Genomic DNA, 26,701 nt, shown 5'->3' on the forward strand with positions numbered 1-26,701 from the left:
TCTCAGTGATTCTGGTCGAAATATAAATAAATAAATAAATAAATAAGTATCTATTAACCTATTTTCAAAGTCCCAGAGCCTTTAAAACAGCAAAAGCATCTCATTCTCCTAAGAATCAATCTAAAGGAATTAGGAAAAAGAAACCTAACACTGCCTCCTCCTGAAGAGTTAGCAGCAATTCCCCCCAGTGTACTCCCTTCGTACTACATCTGAAAAAGTCAAACGTGATGGCTATAACTTTTCACAAACTCATGCTGGAAACTGTTCTCATCCTTCACTGAAGCTCAGGTACCAGGAATGACGCACCAGGAAAAGGCAGCATCCTGCACTGCCTCCATGTACAGCCTACTTAAGTTGCAGGACACATGCTCTATCAATGGCAGAAAAAGTCACCTCAGAATCAAATTGGGAAACACTGAGGTCTCAGCGAATATAAAACCCTTGACATCACTGTAGCCAAGAACAGCTTTGCTGTGAGTTGCTTATCTTGGCCCCATTTTTCTGAGTTGACGGCTGTTAAGATGAAACAGTGAGGGGAGAGAAGGAATTGTAGCTTGGGCTGTGGTTTACTCCATCACCCTTAAAAGTTTCTTAGTGCCTGGTGAGGAGGCAGGTTTTCTACAGCTTGTGCTTTACTTTTCCTGTATCAGTTCAGAACTGTGTATTAACAAACCTAGCAGCAATCTGCAGCACAGAAGAACATGAGAGGACAGAAAAGAAAGGCTTTTCCATAGAGCCTAGGCTCTTTTTATGTCTATTCCCATGTATGTTTATGATCTGGCTAAAAATCTATTTCAAATAGGCAGTTGATTGGGTTTTTAAATTGTGTAAATGAAAAAAAATTATCACAGTAAAAAGGCTTTAAGTTTGTAATGTATGCAATTTCATACATTTCCTCTTCAGGGTCTCCATATTATAAAACAGCAGTTCCAAGGTATTATTGTTGAAGAGGATTCAATTAGTCCCCATCTCTCATTTGCTCTTCCTTCTACACTACTTTAGCACTTAACACAATTAACTGTAAACGGTTTATTAAAATAAATCCCCTGCCCCAGATCTGGACGTCCCTAGGCAGATGTGCCAGAGCATGGGCCCTGGGAAGGCCCTGGGGGTGGGGGAGGCAGGGCAGCCCTGAGGCCCCGTGTGCCTTGGGCCAATGTCCTGTAGCTGGCATCAGGGCACTGCAGCTCCACACAGACACCTGCACTCCCCATACATACCCACATGCACACCCCAGGGCATCCTATCCCAGTCCCAGGCAACCCTTCACGTACATCCTCTGTGCTCTCCCCTATACGCAATCTATGCAGTTCCTCCAGAACACACACACAGATCTCCCATATGTATTTCATTCACAGCCCATGCAAGCCCATAAGCACACTCTACGCTTCCCTTACATGCAGCCATAGATACAAGGTCTATAACCCCTACATCCCCACAGGCTCGGCAGCACACGGCTCATATGGCACCCATGTGCATCCCTACACTCTTCATACACCCCGCACCCAGATCTGGACTTCCCCATGGGCAGCCGCCCCACCTGGGCGAGCCGCGCTCCACAGATGCTGGGCTGGGCTGGCCGTGGCCCTCCCTTCGCTGGCCCTGGCACGCCCGGGGCTCCCCCAGGCCCCTCGGGCGCTCTCGAGCGAGGCTCGGCCGGGAAAGAGCGAAGGACAGCCGCTCCGACCGCAGACGCTATCGCCGCTGGGCACCGCTTCCCCCGCGGGCTCGGCGCTCCCCCGCTGCCGAGTGTGCGGGGCAGCCCGGGGCATTCCAGCCCGGCCCGGCCCAGCCCAGCCCGGCTGAGCGGCAGGTGGGGTGCGGCCGGAGCCGCAGATCCGGGGCTGGACAGCTCGGGGCGAGGCGGCCCCGGCAGCGCCCCCCGGAGCCGCGGGGCTCTCCCTGCCGCTGCGCCCCAGGACGCGGAGGGAAGCCCGTGGGCGGGCACGAGTGGGGGGCACCGCGGCATCCTCCGCAGTGGGAGGTGAAGTAGGCGGAGAAGGAGGAGGAGAAGGAGAAGAGGGAAACCTGCTTCTCCGGAGGGACGAGGTAGCGGCGCTGCAGCGAGCCAGCCCAGCGGCGCGGGCTGCGGGCACATGCCGGGCTTGGAGCACCGGAGCCGCGGGATTCCTGTCTCTGCCCAGCTCCCGTCCCTTCCCCGGAGAGAGCGTCAGCTGGGCTCCGGCAGGGAGGAGGGCTCACCTACCGCTCCCCTCCCGGAGTGCATTAATCCCAGAGCAAGCAAACCTAGTAGTAAGTACTTGTCATCTTTTATGTATGATTTTATACAGTTTTATTGTTCTCTGCTGGCAGGTAGCAAAAGATTTCTAAGATGAAGCATTTATAGGCTTGGCTGTAAGGATAATCTCTCTGGCTCTCTCTTGGCCTCCTGAGCCTTTCAAATAGAGAGGTGCATATGTGGAGGCACATGTAGCAACACTCCTTCACTACACGTCTACATCTTTAATGTTTCAGACAAAATGTATGTGCTGTTCGTTTTGGGGTTTTTTTTGAACTTCTCCTGTTCTCAAAGTAATTTGTATCATGTTGCACAACATGCTTAGAGTCTTTGAGGAGGACAAAACCCGGTGACGCCGCTTAAACATCCTGCATGAGGATGGGGGAAGAAGATGAATGTTTAAAATCACTAACTTGGCAGAGGTAGGGAAATCACTTCTCTGCAGGCTGCCTTCACGCTATGGACCAATATGCTTTTGGGGATTCTTCGCCTTTTAATGCTCTTTCCTGTATGTGCACATCTGGACTCTGGCCTGGCACTGCTCCCTGCACTCAGGCTGGAACGGAGTGGCATGGCAGACTAGTAGGGGCTGGAGACCGGGGATGTAAAGACAGAGGATCTTACTTTTACACTTCAAAGATAGTTTTTTGCCCTAGTCTTGTCTTGTGCAGAGTAAATCCCCAGGAATACTTCTCCTAGAGTCAGGAAATGGAATCAAAAGTGTTTTGAAGGCTGTATTATTCCCCCTACAAAGGGAATGGCTGAAAGGATAAGTGCAAATACCTGATTCCACACCCTTCTTTTAAGGGGTTTCCAAGCATTTGGGGGGTGAGTGTGGAGTTACATGACATGCCGAAGGTGTGTTCCTTACTAAGACTACAGAATTATGCTTTGTGGAGTGCTAGGAATGCCGCTTCTGTCAGTGGAGCTGTAAGAGAAATAGTAATTTCTCTCTCATTTTAAATCCCTAAGAGAACTACTATCTTTCTCCCCCCACTTCCTGCACACATCTTTATTTTATTTTATTCTGCTAATGACTTGCATCATTATTTGCAGAACATGATATGTGTCTTCCTGTGCAACTACAGATTTGCTGAGATGTTCCTGGAACTAGGTTCTAGGAGTGCATTCTAGGAGCCTTCTGTTTTTAAACCAAAATTATATTTACTAATAACTGAATAGTTAATTTTCATCTGGCACATACCCAGTATTTTCTGTTTCCTCAAGTGATACTATTCTTCTGTAGCTGGTCACTGTGTGCTCTGCAGTTTGTAACAAAGTGCTCATGATAACACATTTTCATAATACACAAAAGTTACACCCATCCTTAGCCTTCTGCAAATGAATGCTACAGGACAAGTGTTTTAACTCCAAAAGTACCTGGAGTGACTTTGTTGGTTGTAGGAGGAGAATGTTTGCTACCAGAGGACCAGCCACTAGAATGATAGGCAGGATGTCCTGTGCTGGTGTGTGACCTATTAATGGCTTTTAACCTTTTTAGATGGACATGAGCAGAAAGGAAATGCCTGGTTTAATAAACACCGCAGCTAAAATTTTATATAAACACGGGAGGCTCACACCAGTTAATATCACTGACCCCATTTTTATTGGTCTTGTAGGGAAGTCTTAAAAGGTCTGCTGCAAAGAAAGTTATAAATCAGATACTCTGCTGTTGCAAGCATGCGTCCATAGCTTTAGTTGCCCTGCTGCATGGTGCAAAGGAGAATGAAGGAAATAATTCAGTGAAGTTCTGTTAGTTTGATTGTATGATGCTGAAAAGGAATTTATAAAGTCTGAAATAAGCTGGGATTATGTACTGCCATTGGTTTAAGTTAATTGTAAGAGAGGCATAATTTTTCACCAGTTTTTGGTCTGTTTCATGTTCTCTGTTCTCCCTGGCTCCTCCTTTAAGTTCATTAGGACTTCCTCTGAGCGACGATCCGATTTTTACAGTCAATCAAAATCCATACCAATATCCTTACACAGGCCAAATACACTGTACTTAGAAACACTGTAAACCAACAGCTACAAATTACTTTCAGAGCCTTCCTGAAACAAAATTCAGATATAAATAGAGTTCAGAACTGTTCCAAATGCTGTGCCTTAAAGCTGTGGATGTCTAAATCCAGAAAATGTGCTCAGAAGCTCTATTTGAGAGCCATGTAAGGAGATAGCTGAAGTTTCTGGTTGGACTCTGGAGACCTGGTAGCCACAGTCTGTGGTTGCTGGACTCTTCTAGGTAGCTTGAATTTAGTTCTGAGCATGGTTGGAAGTGATCCTGGTTTTGCAGACAGACTCATCTCCTTTCATTCATAAACTTGTCAAGTACATAATAAAACATGCTGTGGTTTGCTTTTGCTGTGTTCGGAGCTGTACTCAATAGCTTTTCCAAACTTTATTCCACAGGTATGAGTTAGGAGTAGTGAAGGTAACTTTTTCTTGTCTTGGCTGATTAACACACTCTTCTCTCCTTGATGCTTAATTACTCTTTTTTTTTAATACCCTCCCATATAAGGTCAGATGATGCTTTTCTCTCATGGCTCTGGAAACACGTTGTTGCACCTGTTGCAGTAGACTTTTTAAACTTTTCCTGTGGCATCCACTATATCAAACAGCATCTTAGCAAGCTTTGTACAGCTGCCTTCATCCCACTGAAGGGAATGTGTCCATGATGTACATTAGGGCTACATATGTTGTTTGGATTTTAGCACTGGATGCAGAGAAGATATGATTAATCTATAGTGCTGAAAAGGATTCATTAGTGAAGCCAGATGGTTCCAGGTAGGATGGACTCTGGTTTTTTTTTTAATTTAGCATAGCTTTAAATGTCATCTTCGCTGTCTGGGTTTTCCTAAAATCTGTGTCTTTTACAGTATGGGTTTTGCTGAAATCTGTGTCTTTTTTGAGCAATTGTACAGTGTCTATTGAGTGTGCTACAGCAAGGTCTGTCTCTAATAATGTTTTCATTAAGCCTCTCTACAGACAGAAGAGTAAACTAATTGCCAGACTAACATGTCATTTGGCTCTGTGAACAAGCTACTGAACACTAACTTATGAATGGAAACTTAAAAGGCTCATTAGCAACCTGCTACACGAAAGAAATGCCAAAGTGAAATGAAAATACATTTATATTCCTGTTTTTGTTGTTGCTATTAAAGCTGATCTAGAATTCCAGTTTAGTTTTCGTGGGAATCTTAACTAATTTCATAAACTTCTTTTGCGTCTGAACTTTCAGCAGCTGCTCCCTCTATAAAAGCTAGGAATAACTGGTTCTGCTTTAATAGGAATGAAAGGAGAACTGAGCTCTATAGAAATGAGGAGATTAGAGCTCCATGAGGCATATACCCATTTAATGCTGCTGGAAACCAAACCTGCTTGAATAATCTTAACTCACTTCTGGTGAGCAGAAATTCTGGGGGAAAAAGAAAAATTCCCTTAGTGACTTATTAACAAAGGCTTTTCAGGTTTTCTGGGATTTATCATGTGAGCCTAATCTACCTTTTGTTCATCCAGTTGGCAGGCTTTAAGATTTAAAAGAGTCTGTAGAAACTCCTCCCCCAAACTCCTTATTTAATTAAAGAGGCTTGGTGCATTATTTACTTTTGAGTCTTCTATTTATGTGGGAACAATGAGTTGGGATTAACATATTGTAAAATATTTGTGAATGCTGCATTATAATCAAGGAAAAGAAACAAACTTTGTCTACACCTTCAAATTCACACTGACCTATATGGAGTCAATGAGAATGACTGAAAGTGAGACCAGTCATATGTAAATAGCAAAATATAAATACAGGTGTGTAACTCCACAACAAATTTCTCTGCTTCTGTAAGTGATTCAAAGGGCCTGGAGGAGAGTTGGTTTCATTTTCTTCTATGAGAGTCATTGGATATGCAGATCAGACTTTGCACATAGCAGTAATTTTTATATTTTGCTTTGGTAGTTAACCAGAGACAAACTGGTAACTGTAGTTCTTTCACTAGCTCCCCCAGTTTCTTCTCCTCCCCCACTCCATTCATCTTTGTAGCTGTGAGCATCAAGTTGCAGATAAAACAACTTCTGAGAGAGCAATGGGATGCAGCTCTTGCCAAAGGCAATTAAGTGCTTAGGATTACAGTGTGCTTTACAAAGTGTGTTCTTGCTGAATCCCTTTCCTCTTCTGTTTGCTGGCACTAAGCAGTTTCTTGGCACTTACCTTTGTTATAACAAGTCTGAGCATTGCTAAACTTCACTACAGCATGTCTAGCAAGTTGCAGTGTCTTCTGTTTTGAGGATAGTCTTTCTGGTAATTCTTTACTGAGAGTCAGCTTGACCTCATCACCTTTGCTGTAATTGGATTAAATTCACTCACTTGCCAAAAACACGACTAGCTGACAGCATATTAATTCTTCAGACTGAAGTGCTGTTTTGTATGCATAGGTTCCATGGTACCAAAGGCATTTTTAGGGCTTGTGATGCAGCCAGTGTGTGACAGGGTACAGAACTGTCACAGAGGGATGTTTTCAGTTATTTTCTTCATCACAAAAAGGTTCAAACAGACCATAAATTCCGTGTGAAAGTAGAAGATCTAACCTGTGGGAGAAGAAATTACTTGCTCTACTTGCCAGTCCTGTGCATCACTTGCTGCTGCTTCTTGTGAAATGTGATAAATTGCTGAGAGTCCACAGACATCCTGGCTGGGGAAAGTGAGTGATGGTGTCTGCTATTTTACACACTCACTGTAGTTTATTTCCAATTATTGCACAGCAGGTTAAAATAATTATTCTGAGTTTTACTGCTTTTTTTCTGTTTTTCTTCAGCAATCCTGTGATATGAGGTATTTGCAGCGTGGCAGGATGATATCTGAACAAAAAAAATGTACTCAAAAAGGATACTGGAACTGTGTAGTGAAGGATAATCTCATCACCAAGCCTGTAGTTTCACCCGGAGACCTTTTATATACTGTTTAAACCAGTATAATCCAGCTTTCAGAGGGCACCACTGCTAAGCAGCAAAAATCACTATCCTGATTGTTAACCTCAGCAAAATGTGAAAGGATGAATGAGTAATGGGGAGACCAAGGACTGAGTTGCAAATACTCTTACAAAGAGGACTTGGGAGACACAGTAGTACCCAGTATGGCACAGGCACTCTGAGATATTCAGAATAATGAAAGGGTCCCAGTTTTAGCTTTTCTTATCTGTCTGGAAGTACTGCAAGTTTCCTGTTTGCTGCAGAGGCCTGTAAGAGCTGTGTTTTGCAGGCAGCATGAGCCAGAGGAACTAGAGCTCCCAGCTCTGTGTTCGGAGCAGGGCATTGCTGCACTTGATTCCAAGGTGATGTTGCTTTCTCTAAATTCTATAAACTGATGAACACTTCCGGTGCAAAACAATAGGCAAACAAGGTGAGACAGGGGTGTGAGGATTTTCCATATCTTCTAAATGACAGTCACAATTTAATTTACTATGTGAATGTGCAGTGCAAATAGTAACCAAGATGTCTGCTTTAATACCTCATTATAGAATGCATGTAGTTGCCTAATATTTTTTGGCAGTATTGACTATTTTGAAGTTGCTTGTCTCCTAATGGAAGAAATATATGATTCCATTAATTCTTTTTTAATGGTGTAAGTAGTTTGTTAAATACTGAATTAAAGGGTTTTTTCATTCATATGTTTTATATCATGTAATTGGAATCAATGTCATTGAAAAACAAATTTAAAAAAACTCTCAGAACCAAAATACTGACCATCTCTCCTGGACAAAGATTAAATCTGACTGGATGAAAAAAATAAAGTATGAGGGCATGTTCTGCAAGAAGCATTCACAAAGTCCAGGTCAGACATACACTGCGTGTTTTGTTGATTGTATCAAAAGGAAAGTTAAAAACCAAAAGCAATAAGCAAGCTGTGTTTAAAATACACAGAAAAGAGAAATTTATCAAGAATGGGCTGCTTTACTTAGATTATTTACCTCAGATCTTTTAGAATCGTAAGCTTTCCTTTGGTGGAAGAAGAGGAAGGTATTAAGTCAGTGCTTCATTAAGTCAGTAACGCTGAAAGCGTTACTAACTCATCACTTGTTCAAGTCCAGCCTGGTTTTGGAGGTGAGAAACCTCTTCTGTTCTGTGCAGGGTAAGTTTTACAGCAGAGCTGTTGTGGGTTAGACTGGGGAGCGCTGCCGGCACAGAGGCTGCTGCTGCTGTTTGAGAGCTGACATTGTGGTCATGGTGGCCTCGGGGGTGTATCTTGGGCAGAGCCTGAGAGAGCATCGCAGAGGGAGTCCTGGCTTGGAAACAACAGCTGGTGTCTCACCCCCAACATCACAGCAGTGCAGTTCCTCTGACCTCAACAGAGTTGCACCATTCATGGTTTTCAGTGACGTGGGAGCAAAACTGCGCCTATATTCTTTTAACTGGTCTATTTAGCAGCTCTTTTCCATATGCAGTCTCCATGCCAGTGACAGGAGCTTCCTGGAACTGACAGCAGACACAAAAGACCCTCTTCTCTAAACCACTGGACCTTAAGAATTTTGAAAGGATGTTACAACAAGCCTCATAATACACCATTGTCAGGCTCTCTCTGAAGAGGCCTGCAGTGGTATCATACCTCTAAGCTTTCCAGAGGGGGTGTGGTGACCCCACATGGAAGAAAATACAAGAGTAATGGTTTGGGTGGCTATGAGGAATTTTATGGTACTACTTCCCTTGGCTGTAACTTGAAACCAGCTGGAGGCATTTTGTGCTAACTGAACTCTATATAAAGAGACAGGCAAATATCTGAACATGTACCCTGCAGATTTTTTAAGAAGAGATCTTGACTTGTGAGCCTGTGCATGCTGGCTACCTCTTTCTCTCAGACAAGGGAGTGGTGAAAGAAGGTTTGTTTTATTTTCTCCTACATTTCCCTTTCTTCTTCCTACTCATTTTCCTGTTCCTTTGCAGTACAGCAGTTTTTCATGTTGCTGTGAAAGCGTCTGTGCTTGTGAGCAGAGCACATTTGAATGGAAGAGGCGGTGGGTTTGGGAAGTCTTGAGCTCCAGCATTCCCAAGGGAGGGGCAGGATTTGCATTCCCTACTCCCTCAGCGCTGCTCAGGATGTTCCTGCAGGTGTGTCTGTGGGATGGCAGCCGGTATCCCCGAGGGAATCCCCTCACGGTGGGGAGGCAGGAGCGCTGCTGTGCAGGCCTCACCTCCTGCCTCACCCGCTTTGAAGCGCTTCCCGCCATTTTACCTCAGCCCCGGCCTATGGGACTAGGGCTTTATTGCAACCGATGGGGAACTTTGCTCAAGTCACATGCTAAAGTCAGCCTGAACATGGGCACTGGGGTCATTATTGATCATACAGTCCCATCTTGTGCAGATTAAAAATCAGTTTCATGTGTTTTCTTAAAATGCTTCTGAACTCAGAAGAATCACTGCTCTTTCAATTTGCCTGAAATTGTGCCTTTATCAAGCTCATCTCAGATGCCAATAAAGTATTGAGCTCCCACTCAATCTATTTAGTTCTTCCCTGATACAGAGCTCAGTTATATTCCTTTTCCAAGGTATTTCCAAGCTATAGCTGTGGATGTTGATGTGGTTCTGGTTAGCCTGAGCAGAAGTGGAGGCTCACCTCCCGACGGGAGCACAGTGACAGCCCAGAAAATGAGGTTACAAAAGTTAAAGACTTGCAAGCGTCTCACCAGCAAGGACAGTCAGACATGGTCAGATGGCTCTCCAGGTAAAATAGTGTGGACCTTGTGCCATTCTCCACGTGTGCTATTGACCTTAATGTAGGATCCTCTAACTGCAAATGCTTTACCTCTACTTTTTGCTTTGTCTCAGAGGGTGAAAGTAAACATGAATGTTTAAATCAGTTTTAGTACTGGTGTTATATTGATTTTACATTATATTGCACTTTGCTGAGGTGACCTGCTTTGAACTTCCTCATCACTTCATGAGCACTGCAGGATTCTGTGGGTTTATTATATGTATACACACCTATAATACAGGTATATTGTATTAGTAATGTATGGCTATTGATATTGGAGTAGGGGTATGGAGTAACAAGCCTACTTCTCACTGAATGGCAAAGGAGAAAAATGTGTGATATTTCATGTGTGTTCATGACTGTCATGATTTCTGTGGTGAACTTTCCAGTGCTAGTTCCTTTCTAGCTGGTTTTATTGCAAGTGTAAGGTTTTGAGACAGACTGTGTCAAGGGCAGGAATAAGAGAACTTTGTCAAACTTTGTTAGTTTTTTATCTGTGTAGCACAGAATCTTTTTCCCCAAAGGCCAAACAAAAATATTTTTTAAAATTGTATGAGTAACAAGATAATGAAGTAAATTGAACATTAAAACAACAGATTTATTGCCTTGAAAACAAACTTGCTGTAATTGCATTTCTTGTAAGGTTTTTTTCTCTTTTGTCCAAAGTTATATTTCACTTACCAGACAGGAAATACAGCCTTGCTGATTGCATTTTTAGAGCTATAAATAACTTACTGTCTTCAAAGATGGTGTTAATGTAAAAAATACTTCTAAAATGAAACTTTGATGAAAAATTAAATTGGGTGAGTAAATAATTACTTACTGTACTGTGTGTACAGATATTAAAGGTGCTTTCAGGGGAGGAGTGTTAAAAGAGAAGTTCTGGCACCTGTAACTGGTCTAAATTGTTTCATTTCCTTTTCTCTGCTGGTTGTGGCTGTCCCTGTCCCATTCTCGCCCCTTTCATGAGGGGTAATGAATTTGTTTGCTTTCTATCACCTTGCTTTTTTGTTGGGATCATTGCTGATCCTCAGGAAGTGGTATGAAAGCTAAGTCAACTTAAAAAATTCATAACTTTAGAATTGCCACAGTGTTTCGTTTAGCCCAGTATTATCTGACAAGTTAACAGGAGAACCTCCAAGATCTTGAGATTTTCTTGAGTTCCATTTCTCTCCACATATCTCCAGTTTCCACAGCTCTTCTGCTAAGGATATTAGAGGATATGTACCTATTTAGTCGTTTAAGTGTCTATTTATGGACCTGTTGACTAGAGTTTGTTTAATCCCTTTTTGAACCCGTGAACATCCTTTGCCTTCAGAGTCTTGCGTGACAGCAAGTTCCAGAAGCTTGTAACCTGCTGGATAAACATGTCCTTTCTATTTAAATGAATTGGTTGCAGTGAGTACTGCCTTGCTGTAGTTTTGTAGGGTTGGGTAAACAACTGGTCTTCATTTAGTAGCTCATGGGTTTTTTGTTATACCTGGTTACACCCACTACAGATGCCTTCTTTCTGAACTGAGGACTCCCAGCCTTTTTAGTATCTCCGTTTCCATCTGGTTGCCCTCTTTGACACCTTGGTAATGTCCTCCTTGGTGTGTGGAGAGCTGTGGGAGTGCTCAGACTGTGAGGAGTGGCAGAAATGTCCTGCCTTCCTCTTTTTCTGAGGATTCCAGTGATACTGCTGGCTTTTTTTGACTACTATTGAACACTGAACCAAAGGCGTCAGAGAACTGCCAAGGAAGGCTCTGGCTTCCAACTAGGAACATTTAGAATTGATATTGCCTTGAGGAATTACTACACTAAGGCCTACCTGCCAAAATTTTCCTCAGTCATTTAATATTGTTGATAAATATGCTGAGTAACACCAGTCCCAGCACTGACCCCAGGAATTACACTGCTGATTGCTCTCCATCTTAAAAAGCTTGGGAAGTGCTATAATTTCTAATGTTCACTATCCTACTTACATTAATTCAGACCTGCCAGATTGTTTCCAGGTTTCCTACACAGCCCCTCCTGCAGCTGGGAATTATGCAGGCAGGATCTGTGATTCTCAAGCAAAGAGACTTTCTGTAGCTCAGGCTTACATACCTTGGCTAGTGGTCCTTAAATTCATATTTGAGTTTCTTCAGAACTTGTGTGAAAATTGTTTTGTCTCAGTGCTTTATTAACATCTAGCTTCCTTGTTCGGTCTGGTATTTCCTGATTTTACTTCAGATTGGTCTGGTTCCTCTACCAGATTTGCAACAGAGAGTGCATTGGGTGTGGAAATCTCCCCAGAGATTTCATCTGTAAAAGCTGATGTAAAGAATTCAGTGAGCTTCTCTGTTACAACTGTATCATCCCCATCTGAGCTTTATGCACCTTTGTCATCCAGCAGCTGGACCTCTTTTCCTAGCTTGTTTCCTGTCCTTGATGTATTTCAAGAGCTGTTTACTAGCACGGTGATCTTTGTTTGCAGGCAATTTTTGGATTGTCTTTTAGCCCTTTTAATTTCCTGCTTACATTTTACTTGCCATGTTTTATGGGCTCCCCTGTCTTTTCTTAAGCAATCCATTTTCTAAGAGCTGACCTATGCCCTGCAATACTCTCCTAACTCTCCCTGAGGCTTCTTGCCTTTTGAACTGCTCCTTTTGAGTATCCTCTTTCTTTTTCTTTCTTTTTTCTTTTCACATCCTTACGTGATTCCCTTTCTTAAAATTAAATAATTGTACATGGGTTTTGTTTGGTGACCCTTACACCGGAGTTATTCTTTGTGTTACTTAACAAGTAGCCTTTATAGCTTTCTCTGGTTTGGATGGTCCCTGTATTTAGAAGTTTCTTTTCCAATGGAGAACTGTATATGGATCTAGAAAAATGATATTATATCATCCCTTTCTTTTGCACAGAGGCTAGTATTATTTCTAAACATCCTCATGTGTTCTTGGTGTACAGCAGTTAGTGCTGTAATATTCTGTGGAATGTTAAATCTATCAAAACTGAAGGGCACAAGCTTTGTATGAAACTGTTCTAGTGTTAATGGATCTGCATACGTTATTACCTTTTGCATGCACATAGTATATGCATGTGGTGATGAAAACTTTGCACTCCTGAAATCCTGGACTAAATTATATATAAAATTCAAAACCTATGCACTTGAAACATCCAACAGGAAGATAGCCTTGCTTTTCCAGTTTTGCAGACATGAAAAAAAACCTGAAAGAGAACACTCTGTGGTTATATGAGAAGTCTCTGTGGACATGTTTACAAGAGCTCAAGAGTGTTTATATTCATTCCTCTGCAACTACTGGAGGATTGTCCTTATTCCATAAAGCATGTGTATGCATTTGAAGGAGCAATACAGGTGTTTACTCTCTACAGATGCACTTCAAAGGGCTGTTTGTACAGATGCAATCCAGCATTGAAACAAAATATGCAAACAAGTTATTGTTGATTAATAGTGCTTGGCTAGTTGAAGCTAATATTAATCAGCAATACCTAGGTAGGTGAATAAAAGTAGGCACTGTCTTCTCTTTGCCCTGACCACAGGATTAAAGTGCTTGTGGTTTTGTTTGATTTTTTTTTTTTAAACCACCGAGGTACATCTGGTCTGCTAATAGCAGAATGCCTCACATTCTGTAAATGGAAACACCTACATTTGCAGAGTTAATCTGTTTGAGCCTTTGCTTAACCTGTGAGTGCTGGACCAGTCTTGATTCAAATCTAGCTGCGTGTCTGTGCTTTGTTGTTGAAACTCTTGGATTCAAGCCTACTACATTTCTCCTGGACCAGAAAGCTGTTGGAAATGTATACTGAAATGTCTCTAGGTGATCACTTTACTGATGAGTTGCAAGAGTTCCCCATCCTATGATGAGTTAAATAATAAAATAAGAGAACTCTATTTCAATTGTTAGTGCAAAAAAAATGAAAGGGAAATTGTCCAGAGCAATTTCTTCATCAAAGCTGACACAAATAACATCTGTGGTGAAAACCTGTGCCTCATCATTTCATTGTGACACATGCAAAGGAAATGATATTAAGTGAAACAGTTGCTTGTCATGGAGAGGAACTGATCTTCATGATACAGAAGACTTCTTACAGTCCTGTATATGAGTAATCCATTCTCTTGAGTGATTTCTTATCAAGTGAAATTTCTGTGGCTGTCAGGATCTTTTGTGGAGGGGCTTAGCTCTGGTATTGTTCTCACTGCCAGGCTTCAGAAGGATTTTCATTGTTATCCAGAGACCAACTTTGCAGTTGGATTTGTAAGTTTATATAGCTACTGCAGCCAAACTTCACTTGTCTGATATTTAGGTATCGATAATTTTAATGGGATAATAATTCATTGCTTTCAATTAATTTTTTAACTGTACAATACATTCCTTAATTTGGATTATTTTCAGGATCTCTAATAGAATGTTTCACGAGTGGTATGGTCAAATACATAGTTCTTAATACTTTCAGCACTAGGTTTCAAAACACTTCACAAAGAAGTATCAGAGAGAAAGGAGTTTGAAAGGACCTCTCTGAGGCCTGAAAAAAAGGAAGAAAGGTGAATCTTCTGTTTTTATGTCTGAATGCAAAGTTGTCTTACTGTAACTAAAATCAGTTTAGGAGGTCACTGAATAGAACTTGTGATTGAACATACTACCATTACTCTTAATGCAGACTTAGCCTAGATTTGACTTAATGAACCAGAAACAAAAGCCAAAACCAAAACCAAAAAATCAAAATAGTCACTTAGAAATGCAAATGTACCCATGACAGTGTTTAGGTATTATCAGATATTTCAACTCTTATCTTTAAACTGCATGCTTCACATACAGAATTTCTGGAGCTCACTGGAGAATTTTTTGAGCATTAATTTCTTAGCCTAATTCACTGTGAGTCTCCAATGTGTGAATCTTTTCCCTCCATACTTGAAATTTAATATTAGTTGTATTGGTTCAACTGGATTAATTAGCTCAAAAATATATACTTAGTTAAGTGGCAAGCCAAAATAATTTCTTTCAAATGAAAGAATTTCTTTCAAATGAAAGAAATGAGAGATTCAGCTTCTGAAGCTGTTTTTACAATTACTCTGATGTCTTATTATCCATACCTGTTCTATTCTGCTGATTAAGAAAACTTTTAGGTGCTTATAAAGTAGACATGAAGCTACAACAAGCTACTTTTGGGAGTGTGTAGCCTGAAAAAAATAAAGAAATATGGATAAAAATAACACTTTAAACTTACTACATGGATTCCCTGTACCTTGCCAGTTCCAGATGACAGTTATTCACTGTCTTTCTTCTTCAAATGAGACGTTTGAATGTGATTTATAGGAAAACTGCCTTGCAAAGTTTCTTGTAGGAGGAAGAGAAATATTTCTGGAAACAGAACAAAACAAACAAAAAAAACCAAAAAAAAAACCTGGATAAATGAAAAGTTTTGAACTGACTCACAAATATTGAACCTCAACTTGTAAAAATTAAACCTGATTTTAGATCCAGTATCAGAATTTGATGCTGTTATTTGGAACAGCTCTGGTTAACTTAGAACAAGGACTGACTGCTCCCTTTTGTATGCTGGAGTTATCTAGTACAACAATTGTAAAAAAGAAAAACCAAACTGGGCGTTATGTTGTTCCACTTTGCTGTACAAACACTGAGGAAAGCCTTGTCACTGCCCCTAAAGAGTTTTTCCCAAGATGATGAACTGCTGCTTACTTCTAGAGCAATGATATATCTACAGATAGATAAATAGATAATTTTTCTAATGGGGAGCTGTACTGAATGGGTAAAACTGAATGTCTGTGATATGTTTGACTGTGCTTCTGCTTTTACTCTTGCTTTTCAAAAGTGTGTGTCATTTCATTCATCTTGTACCATATTCGATAAATAGTGTTGTTAAAACAGATCTCAGAAAGTGATGCGGATTTTTTTCTCATTTGAGAAAGAAAGATAGGAGACCAGAATCTCATGTAACTCCTTTTTTTTTTTCATTACTATTTTTTCTTCTCCTTTGTTACCTTTCATCATGTTTCAGAAGAAAGGCATTCTCAAATTTAGATTTCTGTGGCTTCAATTTCCAGCCCCTGGGTTTTGGTATGTCTCTGAGATAACTTTAGCATCTGGTACTGCTGGGTTTCCTCTGAAGGTACTGCTCTCTGTGATAAGAAAGCTTGTAACCCTCTTAAACTGAATTTTGTGTGAGTTTTGGCTATAATATGCATAAATGTATATATTTATATTTTTTAAATCTATTTTTCCCAGTCTCCAAATCATTGTCATGCCCCATTTAATTCTCTCCAGACTTTTTCAATGTCCTTTTAAGGAGTGAGGTGGAAGACATTTTCCATTGTGTTTGTGCGTCAAACTGAGAGGCCTTGCTCGAGCTTCGAAGCTCTCCAGAATGGAAATTTAAACCAAACACTGAGGAACAAAATGCTAATGCTGTATGCTTTTTAAAGAAAAAAGGAGGGGAAGATCTAACTGGGCCCTGGGGATCCATCTTCACTGTGCCTTATAACCACAGCTTTATCCTTTCCAGTTCCTAAAGATGCTGTCAGTATTGAACTCTAATGACCTGATTAATGCATTGGAGGGATGCCTATACATTGTGGTATTGATATTATTTCCAGATGGCTTCCTGGCAGGCAGATTGGCAACAAGATGTCATCTTTGTGGTGATGAGGAGGAAGAGTGTGGATTTTTTACTTTCTATTTTAATGGAGCTTGTCTCAGCAAATAAATACCAGTCATTGGGTCAGTTGGTCTGAAAAACAGTAGCTTTGTGGTAAGCTGAATTCTATAGATTTATTGGAGTCTATAGAGTAATTCAGGAAAAGGATATGATATCTATATTGTTTGCAGAGACTTAAGAGAACTGTAATACCTGCTCCTCCTTCAGTCAGCAGGGAGCTGTCTTTTGAAGCTGCATGTATCCTGTGCATCTGAAATCTCTGGGATAATCCCAGACGTGTTTCTTGGGGCAAATACTGGACTTTACAGGATTTAATTCAGAGAATTGAGTTCAAGCAATGAAGCAGGCAGCAGCTGTTAAAAATTCCTGAAACACCACTGCTTAGAATTTTCTTCCTGTATTTTGTGCTTCAACCAGGAAGCACTGATCAGGCTCATTATTGATGAGAAAGGGTTAAATTGAATTTCTGACAATATCCAGTGGGTCAGACTGTCTAAGCTGCCCCTTTGTGACAGCAGTGCAGTGTCCTACTCACTTTTCTGACCCACAAAGAAATTGCTTCTTTTTAGTGATAGTGTTTTGCTTGCATGATAGCCACATGTACAGCTGGTTCCATTTAACCCATGAGACTAAAATGGTTTGTGAAGTAGCTTCTTATTTCTATTGTTAAAGCGAAGATTAACCTCTAATCTCCTTTTCCTTACACAAGGATTTCTTCCATATATCAATATATAACGTGCAGATTTGTTGGGCAGAAGAATCAGCTGGGAGACTTGGAGTGTCACAGGGGATCTGCCTTTGGATCTGAGTCCTCTCAGTCCTAGAAAAATGTTTCAGTTCCCTGAAGGGAAAAGAGCTGGATTCAAAAAACTGAAAGTTTGCTTATGTTTTTGGTGGGATTTGCAAGCTGCTGTACTGTTTCACCATCTCTAACTCATTTGAAAAGCCAGTTCAAGTGTCTGGAAGACCTGTTTGTGCGCACAGTATTGTTCATTTGTTTTGTGCATTGCAGCTTACACAGAAATTTCCCTGACCTTTTTTCTTCCACCTTCATTGCATTACTGTTTCACACCATTTCTGCTTAAATGCCTGATACTCCCTTTAGACGTGCCAGGGCACAATCTTCTTTCTCACCTGTTGATCTCTTTTAATGTCAGAAGAGATTGAGGTAGAATGAAGAGATGTGTTTTGACGACTTCACGTGCCCCCAGTGGTTTGCATAGAAAGTGCTTCACTGGAGGTGGATGCTGTAGCTCTAAACTCTTATTGCACACACTTTGACATTCAGCTTAGGGAGAACATTGAACTTCTAGTGTTAGAAGACGGGAAGATAATAAACTGATGTAGGAATATAAGTCTTGGCCAGAGCTTCAGGCCTTAATAACAGTTTTTTGTTGGGAGGAAGCTCTGAAATTGCAGTGATTCTGAGCCAGGCCCTGCTGTAAATTTAAGATGTTGGAGACAACTTGCTCGTAATGTTCTCTGAGATTTTTTTAGAGACAATGTGGTTCTTATTGCAATATGCCTCCTCATTCTAAGAGTACTGGCAGCTGATTCTACTACTGCTGACATCAGCAATGCTGCAAATCTTGTTTTTTCTCTTAATCAGCAAATGTTTTCTCTCCTAGACCATGAAGTAGTGGCTTCTTTTCAGACATGGGCTTCTGCATCCTACCTCTAGGCTGGTAGGGTGCAGTGTAGCAAGGAGAGGCTCTTGGTTTTGGCTAAATTCCATTTCTCTACCTCATTTATTTGTGACCTGTCCTTCATCAGTTCTACTCCTGAGTTCTACCTTGCTTCGTTTTACAGCCAAAACAGCAAAAGCACCATAGGAGTTTGAAATGTTGGATATAAGACACAACGTGAAAAAGCCAACTCCTTCTGCCTTAGCTCTAAACCAGTTAAATCCCTGATGCATGATTTATGTCTTGTGTGTATCTGGCCAAATGTTTCCATGCCATAATTAATGGCAACTGCCTAGTGGAAGGATCACTAAAGCTTTCTGTGGGAAATCTTTTGAGGAAAACCAGTGTTCCAAATTAATTTCACCATTTAAATTGTCTTTTGATGACCCACAGCAGCCTGAAAAATACAGAAGCAACCCTAGTTTTGCTCTAGTTTGGATTAAAAAATGGAATTAATGTGGACAGAAAAAACTATCTTTGTCATTGGCTAGTTTCTTCCATAAGAGAAGGAATTGGGTTCTTTGCTATAGATGTTTGAGAGGGGCAGGAAATGTCTTGGCTTGGTCCATCTAAACCAAGGAAATCTGAAATAGAGATTTATGTTCCCAGTGTAATTCTTTAAGCTCTGGGCAGGGAGGGAGAAAAGGAAGTGTATTCAGTGGTATGAGGCTAGAGGCAAATTGCCCAGATCTGCCCTCAGAAATGTAAGTACAACTTTCAGTAGTTTCAGAGAGGAGTGCACAAAATAATGAGAGGATAATGTGGAATACACAGAAGTATCCAACTCCAGCACTATCCTTGCAGTGAATGAGACCCAGGTGAGCCTATCCAGCCCTATTTACAATGGCTCTTATTTACAACCTCTTTCATAGTCTGATAATTAGATGAAATTAGGGTTCTTTATTTAGTGGGATGCTGCTCTCTGCAATATTGGAAGTGTTCTTCTGGTTTCTCACCTGAGTACATTCACTGTTCATTTTGCACCTATTACACCTCTGGTTATCCCATCATCTCAGTACTAAGAATTATTTTAGAATTTTTCTCTTTGGTGTCTGTGGTTTGATATCAGTTAACAGTGGCTAGCAAGAGTAGGGCTCAAACTCAAAAGAGGGATGTTTATTATGAGAAACAAAATTAACCTTGAGGTTATGTACACATGGAAGTTAACCCAATTAAGTTGCAAAGACACAGCTTTTGGTGTGGAACTGTTGCTCTCCAGAAGCACCACTGACCTCTCACTTTGCTGTCTGTGCAAGAGGAGGTAGGAGCACTGATGGTGTTATGCCCATGGTCCCTGGAAACAGCCTGATCTTACCCAGCAAAAAATGAGCTGTTCCAAAAAAATTACATTAGCACAATTCTTCCTAGTTCCTCACTTTATGTTTCAACTTTTAAGTTCCTGAAAATCAGTAGTGTGTTTAGTCCTCTCCTTGGCTGTACCTCAAACTTGTTCCTCAGCAAACCAAAATTAGCTGTACAAAATATTACTAAAAGTTCATTGCTGTGATATGTCATGTTTTACAGCTCTCAAAAGCTGTTAGGTGGTATATTATGAAGAGAGTAAAGAAAATAGACATATGCAGTATCAACACATGAAAGCAACTATAGCTTTCTATGAGGTTGCTAAAAGTTATTTCCATTTGAAATATTAACTGGGCTCCAGTGAGTATTGTTTGTGAATTGTGCTATCCTGCTTCCTCAGAGAGCTTGCTCAATTAAAGGCTAGAAATAATGTAGTTAAATTTATAAAGGGGAATGTTTGAGGCATGCCCTTTCTTCCAGTTTCCCCTTTTATTAAAGTGTCATCACAGACATAGGTGCTTTGTCCCAGTGGAACTCATAAGGAGGCTTTGAAGCTCATTTCCATAGTTAGTGGCAATTGCCTCTATGTTTATGCCAGTCCCCTTAGGTACTGGGAGAGCCACAGCAGGTCTTAGGCTACTGTGTAGCTGTATCTCCTGCTTCATCAGCCTGCCCAGAATACCTCAGGTAATAAAAGAATAAAACAAAATTGTTTTGTAACTCCCATTCATCTCTGCACCAAAGTTTCATGCAAACTGATACAGCGCCATCTCTCCTCACACTAGAAAGTATCAGAAAATCCCCTTAAAAATGTTTCTTGGAGCCTCACTTTAAATTACAGTTATGGGCCATGTTAAAAACTCAGGAGCACTTGCAGGATTAACATTTGCTTAATTTGCAAAAGAATTGCTCTGGCTCTTGCCTGTGCACCAGATTTGGATGCAGTAAGGTCAAACCCAGATTCGCCTTCTTTAATTTGCATAATGTAGCATTGACACTTCTCAGCTCCCCTCCTGTTCTCTGTTCCCCAAAAGTATTCTAATATTTGGAATTTGTAAACACAGGATTTTTGATTCCATATACATCTGGAACTGATAAACTGTTGGTATTACAGAGATGTAACCCTTTATACCTCTAACCTAGGAATGCTCTAGAGAGAACTTACAGGAACATCTGATGTAGATACAGGCAGATTCTAAACAGCTAAAACCAAAATGGAAAAGTTGCTGTTGAATGAATGGAATTTTCATTGAAAACTATGTACCCCATAGGTTACATAGTTAGGGGTCAGGAGGGGGGGAATAAAAACTATAGAATCTGTTTAATAAATGCAGCCATAATATTTTTGATCCAGGAACTGAAAAGGTATGAGTTAAATGAAGCCTGTCAGATGGCATTAGTGAGAGAGAGAACCTTTTGGAAGAGACACGATAGTGAAGGAAAAAAAGCTCCACCAAGCAAAAACCTCACCCCTAACAGAATCTTGGATTAGTTGAGGTTCAGTGAATGGCTTTGTTGAAAACACAAGAGAGAAGGCCTGATAAGGTGCAGGGCATAAGAGATCTGTTTCCATAGTGATAATGTTCAAACAGAGGCCTAGAGGGACATGAATACCACTGCAGATGAACTTTATAGAAGACATCTATGTGCCAGTGGGGATACTCCTGTTGGTTGTCTGTTTTTCCCTATTAGTTGGATTTGGGGAAAAGGAGGTGAGGGGAAAACAAGGCTTAGACAAGCTATTGACTTGAAAGACTACTCCTTCCTTCCATCTCCTGATTGCTGCATTTCATATGCCCTCTCTGCTTATTTTTACTTTTTCAAATTTACTGTCATGATTGTTAAAAATTGCATTTGTTTAGAGAAAAGGAATAGACACCTCCACCCCCTACTTGCCTGCTGAAGCAAACACCACTTTACACCAGTGTGGGATTAAAGTATGCATGTTTCTTTATGTCTTTGTTTATTTTCTTTGATAAATAGGTGCACTAATCTAAGTAAGCTCCTTGTGAGGGTACATTTCATGTTTTGTGTTGCCCACCACCCTGATCATCCTGTACCCACTGGGAAATTCACCAAGCATCAGCATGACCTTGTTTTCCTAATTGATGTTTCTCCCTTTGAAAAGGAAGGTTAGAAAAATGCTGTTAAAGAGCTTTTTCATATAACAAATATTGTGGTCAAGTTCCTCCTTTGGTTTTTCTTCTCAAAATTGCTATTCTGTGGATTTTTCTTAGTTAAGCTTATTTTGCAAATAAGCACAAATGCCTTAAGCTATAGCTTGTATAGAACATATTTTAAGATTAAAAGCATACCAGTTGTGTCTCTGTCTAAACTACAATACACTTTCTTGAAAAACCCCACCATCTTTGACTAAAACCGCTGCAGTTCTTGGACTTGAACTTTTTTACTATGGGCTGAATAAAGAACCTAGTAAGAGATATTTATGTAGAAAAATGGTAGAAAAGCTTTTTGTGGGTCTTCAGCAGCTTGACTTCATTGCATAGAAGACTGAGGCAGTATGGAAGTGCTGATTTTTATGAGAATGGTCAGGTTAAGACAACTCTCAGTCAGACATGAGCAGCTTCATGCTTTGGATGAATCAGCTCATTCTTACCATTACCATGACTATTATTCCCAAAGTGTTTGAGGCCATATGGAGTCATTGGAGTTGCATCTACTCTGAATCTGGTCATTAACCTCTTTTCATCCAAGGACACAAACAGATTGAATTGGGAATAAGAGTTAGGGAGAATTACCTAGGGGGGAGTTTTGGCTTTAGTGAGGTAAAGGTATTAAATTTTTCCCCAAAATCAGTTAGTTGACCCAAAATTTTACCTTTAAAGTAACTTGAATGCATATTGCAAAATACTGGCTTTCTGTATGTTGATTCAATTGCTGCTTTATGAAGACACATCCCAAAGGTACTCAGAAGCAGAGGGAAGAAAAGTAAATAACAGTGAAAGTGCAGTGTCTTGGCATGAACACACTAACTTTACACATACTATTCTAGTTAGACTGTGTGTTTGTTTTGGTTAAGGAAACAGGCTAGTACAAACGTCCTGTAATGGCATAGATTTGAGTCTATAACAGACTGTGATGATGACATTGAGCTTGGAAAAAAGTCCATTAAAAATGGACATTTTTGCAGGAACAAATTATGTTTAGTAATGAAATCCATTTTTACATATTCCATGGGGTGTTTTTGCTCTCAGTCATAGCCCTTCTGAGTGCCAACACAGATAATACTCATTAAATTCTTCCCCTTTTCCACTCCTACATTAAAGAGGAAAAAAAAGTTTACACTGAAATTTCTTATTTTATTTCCTGGGAGGAATTGAGGGCTGTGAATCACAGCCATCAGGGCAAAAGTTATTTCTCTTCAAACAGCATGGAAGAAAAATGTCATTTTTAACTAAGCTTTTAATGAAAGATATTTTAACTCTCTGCTATTGTATTTAATTTAAAATTCTTTAAATTAGTGGGAAACTGAAAATTTAAGTCTTCAGTTTCACTATTTCCTTTTCAAAGAGATTCCACTGCTAAGTATATCCTACTCTAGTAGTGGATTTACAAAGATTTCATATTTAGTCTGGCTACTGAGGTGTCAGTCAAATCACAGGGAACTACAACTATGGAACAGCCAAGCTTTTCTCAGCAGTGGCAGATGCTAAAATGAGGGGCAGTGTCCACAGGTCTCAGCTTGAGTGGCTCCTGTTGAAGCTTATGAGTGTAGTGCAGCTGTGAAATTGGTTGCCCAGAAATGTTGTGGCACCTCTGTCAGTGGTAGTTCCGCTTCAAGCAAGATTTTAGGTTAGGATTATGTAAAGATCCTTTCCAGCTAACATTTCCTGGGACTCAGCCATTATGTTACCTGTTTATTGGCTTTCCTTCTTCCATCTTCATCACTGAGTAAGGGAAAGACCTTTCACAGCACCTCACAAAACTGGTGATATCTGTTCACCAGTTCATTGAGTCATAGAATGGGTTGAGTTGGAAGGGCCCTTAAAAATCATCTCATTCCAAACCCCCTGCCATGGCCAGGGACACCTTCTACAGGACCAGGTTGCTCAAAACTCCAGTTAACAGTTTATAAATGTGGACAGCCCATTTATTGGAAAGTTTCTGAAGCTGTCTCTACCATCCCAATTCTGCACTTTTCTGGATCTCAGCAAGTAATGGTACGTTTGATCACATACATATGTGGTGTTTTGGTTTTTTTTCTGATGTGACAAACAATTTTTCTGTTCATGGAAATGATATTGTCCTACCTCTCTTATTCTCCTCAATAAAGAATTTCAGGAATCTAACCTAGACTATATTATTAAGACACCATGTAGAGAGGGACCTCTGAAAAGTTGCATCTTTGAATAAAGGAAGATATTCAAACTCCAGATTCTGGTCCTTTTGAATGTAATGTGATTTTATTTTCAGTCCTGATCCAGATCCCTCTGTGCTTGGGTGAATGCTATAGTTAATAAAAAGAGAAAGGTAAGAATATGAGAAGAGGTGCTGGGGGGACAGGAAGGAGGAGGTGAATGTTGTCATTGGTAACTGCTGATACTTAAGTAGTGGATCCAAGGTCCCTCAGGACTGAAGATCAGAACCGTGTTCATGTTGCTTTATAAGCACAAACAACAGACACAGTTCCTGGGCTAAGGATTTGCACTTAGAAACACAAAGGTTCCATCCTTTCATAAGTAAAAAATGAGGAACTCTGTCCTGGAAAGATGAAGTACCTTGACAAAGGTCACTGGAGTTACCCCTTTTCACAGAAACTGATGGTGGCACAACTCATGTATTCTAAGTCCAGGGCATTACTGCCAAGTCATGCTTTTCTTTCCCTAATGACTTCCAACAGTCTGGTCAACAAAACAGAGAGCTGGTTACTAGGGAGCCGGCAGAGCCATTGCCTGTGCGATGGAGCGAGTGTGTGTGGATTTGCTGCATAGGGTAAAACCACAGCGCTGCCCTGCAACAGCCTCTAGAAGTAGTTTTTTCTCACTTTCTATCCAGGCAAGCAGCATTCCACCTGTGGATTTGGTACCTTAGAAGTTTCCTGAGCCAGTTGCTGTTTTGGAACCTGCTGTTGCATGTGCAGAACCCGGAAGTTCTCAGTGGGTGAGCAAAAAGCCGTCTTTTCCAAGCACCCTTTGATGTATATTTGGTTTTTAGGAGTGGATTAAAACTGGTCAATCTCTCTGATTTAACGTCTGAAGAACTAGGGAATTAGAAGTTTTCTTCTACTTCCAAAGAAATAGATACTAATTTTGCTTGTTCTGGTTATTCAAAAAGAGAAAATTATTGATAGTCCTATCACAAGAGAGAAAAATAATAAAAAAGCAGTGAATGATCTTGCAAAGAAAGTGACCCACTGTAAAACCTGGCAGTGGTGGGGTTTTTTCCTTTTGTGTGGGAGTTATATTTATGTTCTCCCCTCCTGTCTGTAGTCTCCCCTTTAAGTAATATGGAAAATGTTTGTGCCAAAAAAAAAAGCTAGATGAAATATTGATAAATGTGGGAATCGCTTAGAACAGAGGCAAATTAAAATACAGCTGGTTTTCATCTTTTCTGTTAACTTGGGAGCTGTGTGTGTGTGTGTGTGTGTGTGTGAAGCATTGAGGCTACTGGTTTATATCCATATATCATGCTCTTGGAGAAGGGGAAAAACAAGAGTGCTAAGAGTGAGAATTGAACACACAGATTTTCTTGAGGATTCTCTTCATTATAGATGAACTTATAAGAAATGGAGGGAATATTTTTTGGCAGCTTTTTGTCCCTCTTCATGTCAAATACCTCTGAGTGCTAGGGATTATATGAGACTAGTTCATGTTATGTTTTATTCCCAAACCAACTTTCTCCTTGAAAAACTTTATGGAATTGGAATGAATGTTCACGGACATGTACAGCACTGCTGGGATGTGGTGCTGAGAATTTTCTCTGGGTTAATTCTAGACATTATCAGAAAGTATTGTAGTAATAAATACAACTAAGGATTTGAGAACCTGCTTTCAATGTGTTAATGAGGAATGTAATTTAAATTCTTAATGTAGAGCAAGGGGGTTTGACATTTCTGTGGATAGTTCTGTGGTCAGTTCCAGGGATGGCAGAACAAGTATTCTGGTATTTTAATAACTTCTATCTGCAGCTCTGACTAACTCTGAAAGGCTTGGTAAAACTGAGGATTCAGAGATGTACAGAAACCCCGTCGGTATGGAATGGCATCCATGGGACCAGAGGGTAAACTAGGACTCTCCAGTTTGAGAAAAAAATCTTGGTGGGATGCCAAGGGTGTCATAGAACTAGAAATTATGTGGAGAGGGTTAACAATCAGACATAGCTTCATTTGAATAAAGGGAGAAGTCAGTAGAACTCAGACAACAAGCTTAAAACAAATCAACTTTTTTTTTCTTTTTTTTTCTTTTAATACAAGGCATGTGCAATCGATTGTGGAACTCACTACAATAAAATGTCAAGAAGGCCAAACTGGGTTCAGGAAGAGGTTAAATTAATAGAGGTTAAACTCAGGGACTATGAAACATGATGGCCTGACTTCTTAAGTCCATAAACTGCTGACTGCCAAAAGCCAGGAGGATGTATTTGGGAAAGAATTGCAGTGAGCTTACTCTGGCTTTGTGTTCTTTCCCAAGGCAAGTGCTACTGATGGTCACTAGAGATATGATATGCATAAGAATGAGACATTGGGGCATTTTTGTGGCTTGCTTTCCAACATCTCTCTCTGTCTGACTTAATTTACAGACATGATAGTTTGGTAACGTTACACTTAATGATCCAATTACATCCTATAATTTATGCTCTACTTCTTTCTTCATACATCAAGGCTCTCAGTAGCCCTGTCTGCCAGAGGTTTATCCAGGAATTTCTCAGTTACCCATTCAGTGTGCCTCCATCAATTTCATCAAAATGATTTCTTTGTGAGATGCTAATCCCAATTCTGTTTTATCTCTTCTGTAGCAGCTATACATTCACTTCAGTTTCACTTGCTGTTGCTCTAATCAGCTTGGAAGCCTTTTCCATTTCTCTTTATTGCAGTTATTTACTATTGTTATCCAGGTACTGTAGCTG

At 40.5% G+C, this 26,701-nt stretch overlaps 1 protein-coding gene across 2 annotated transcripts in view; it reads left to right on the forward strand.

Annotated features, from left to right (window-relative positions):
• Nucleotides 1-2,052: 2,052 nt before the first annotated feature.
• MYLK (myosin light chain kinase) overlaps nucleotides 2,053-26,701 on the forward strand; it is a 194,699-nt gene continuing 170,050 nt past the window's right edge. For both annotated transcript variants that reach the window (XM_088058800.1, XM_005519645.3), the window contains exon 1: nucleotides 2,053-2,253. In XM_088058800.1, the coding sequence (XP_087914926.1) occupies nucleotides 2,097-2,253 (157 nt within the window). In that variant the 5' untranslated portion in view covers nucleotides 2,053-2,096. The remainder of the gene's footprint in view (nucleotides 2,254-26,701) is intronic.

The sequence above is a fragment of the Pseudopodoces humilis genome, chromosome 8, assembly GCF_049639895.1.
Source record: "Pseudopodoces humilis isolate 2021_Gansu_Grassland_sample_001 chromosome 8, ASM4963989v1, whole genome shotgun sequence".
NCBI lineage: Eukaryota > Metazoa > Chordata > Aves > Passeriformes > Paridae > Pseudopodoces > Pseudopodoces humilis.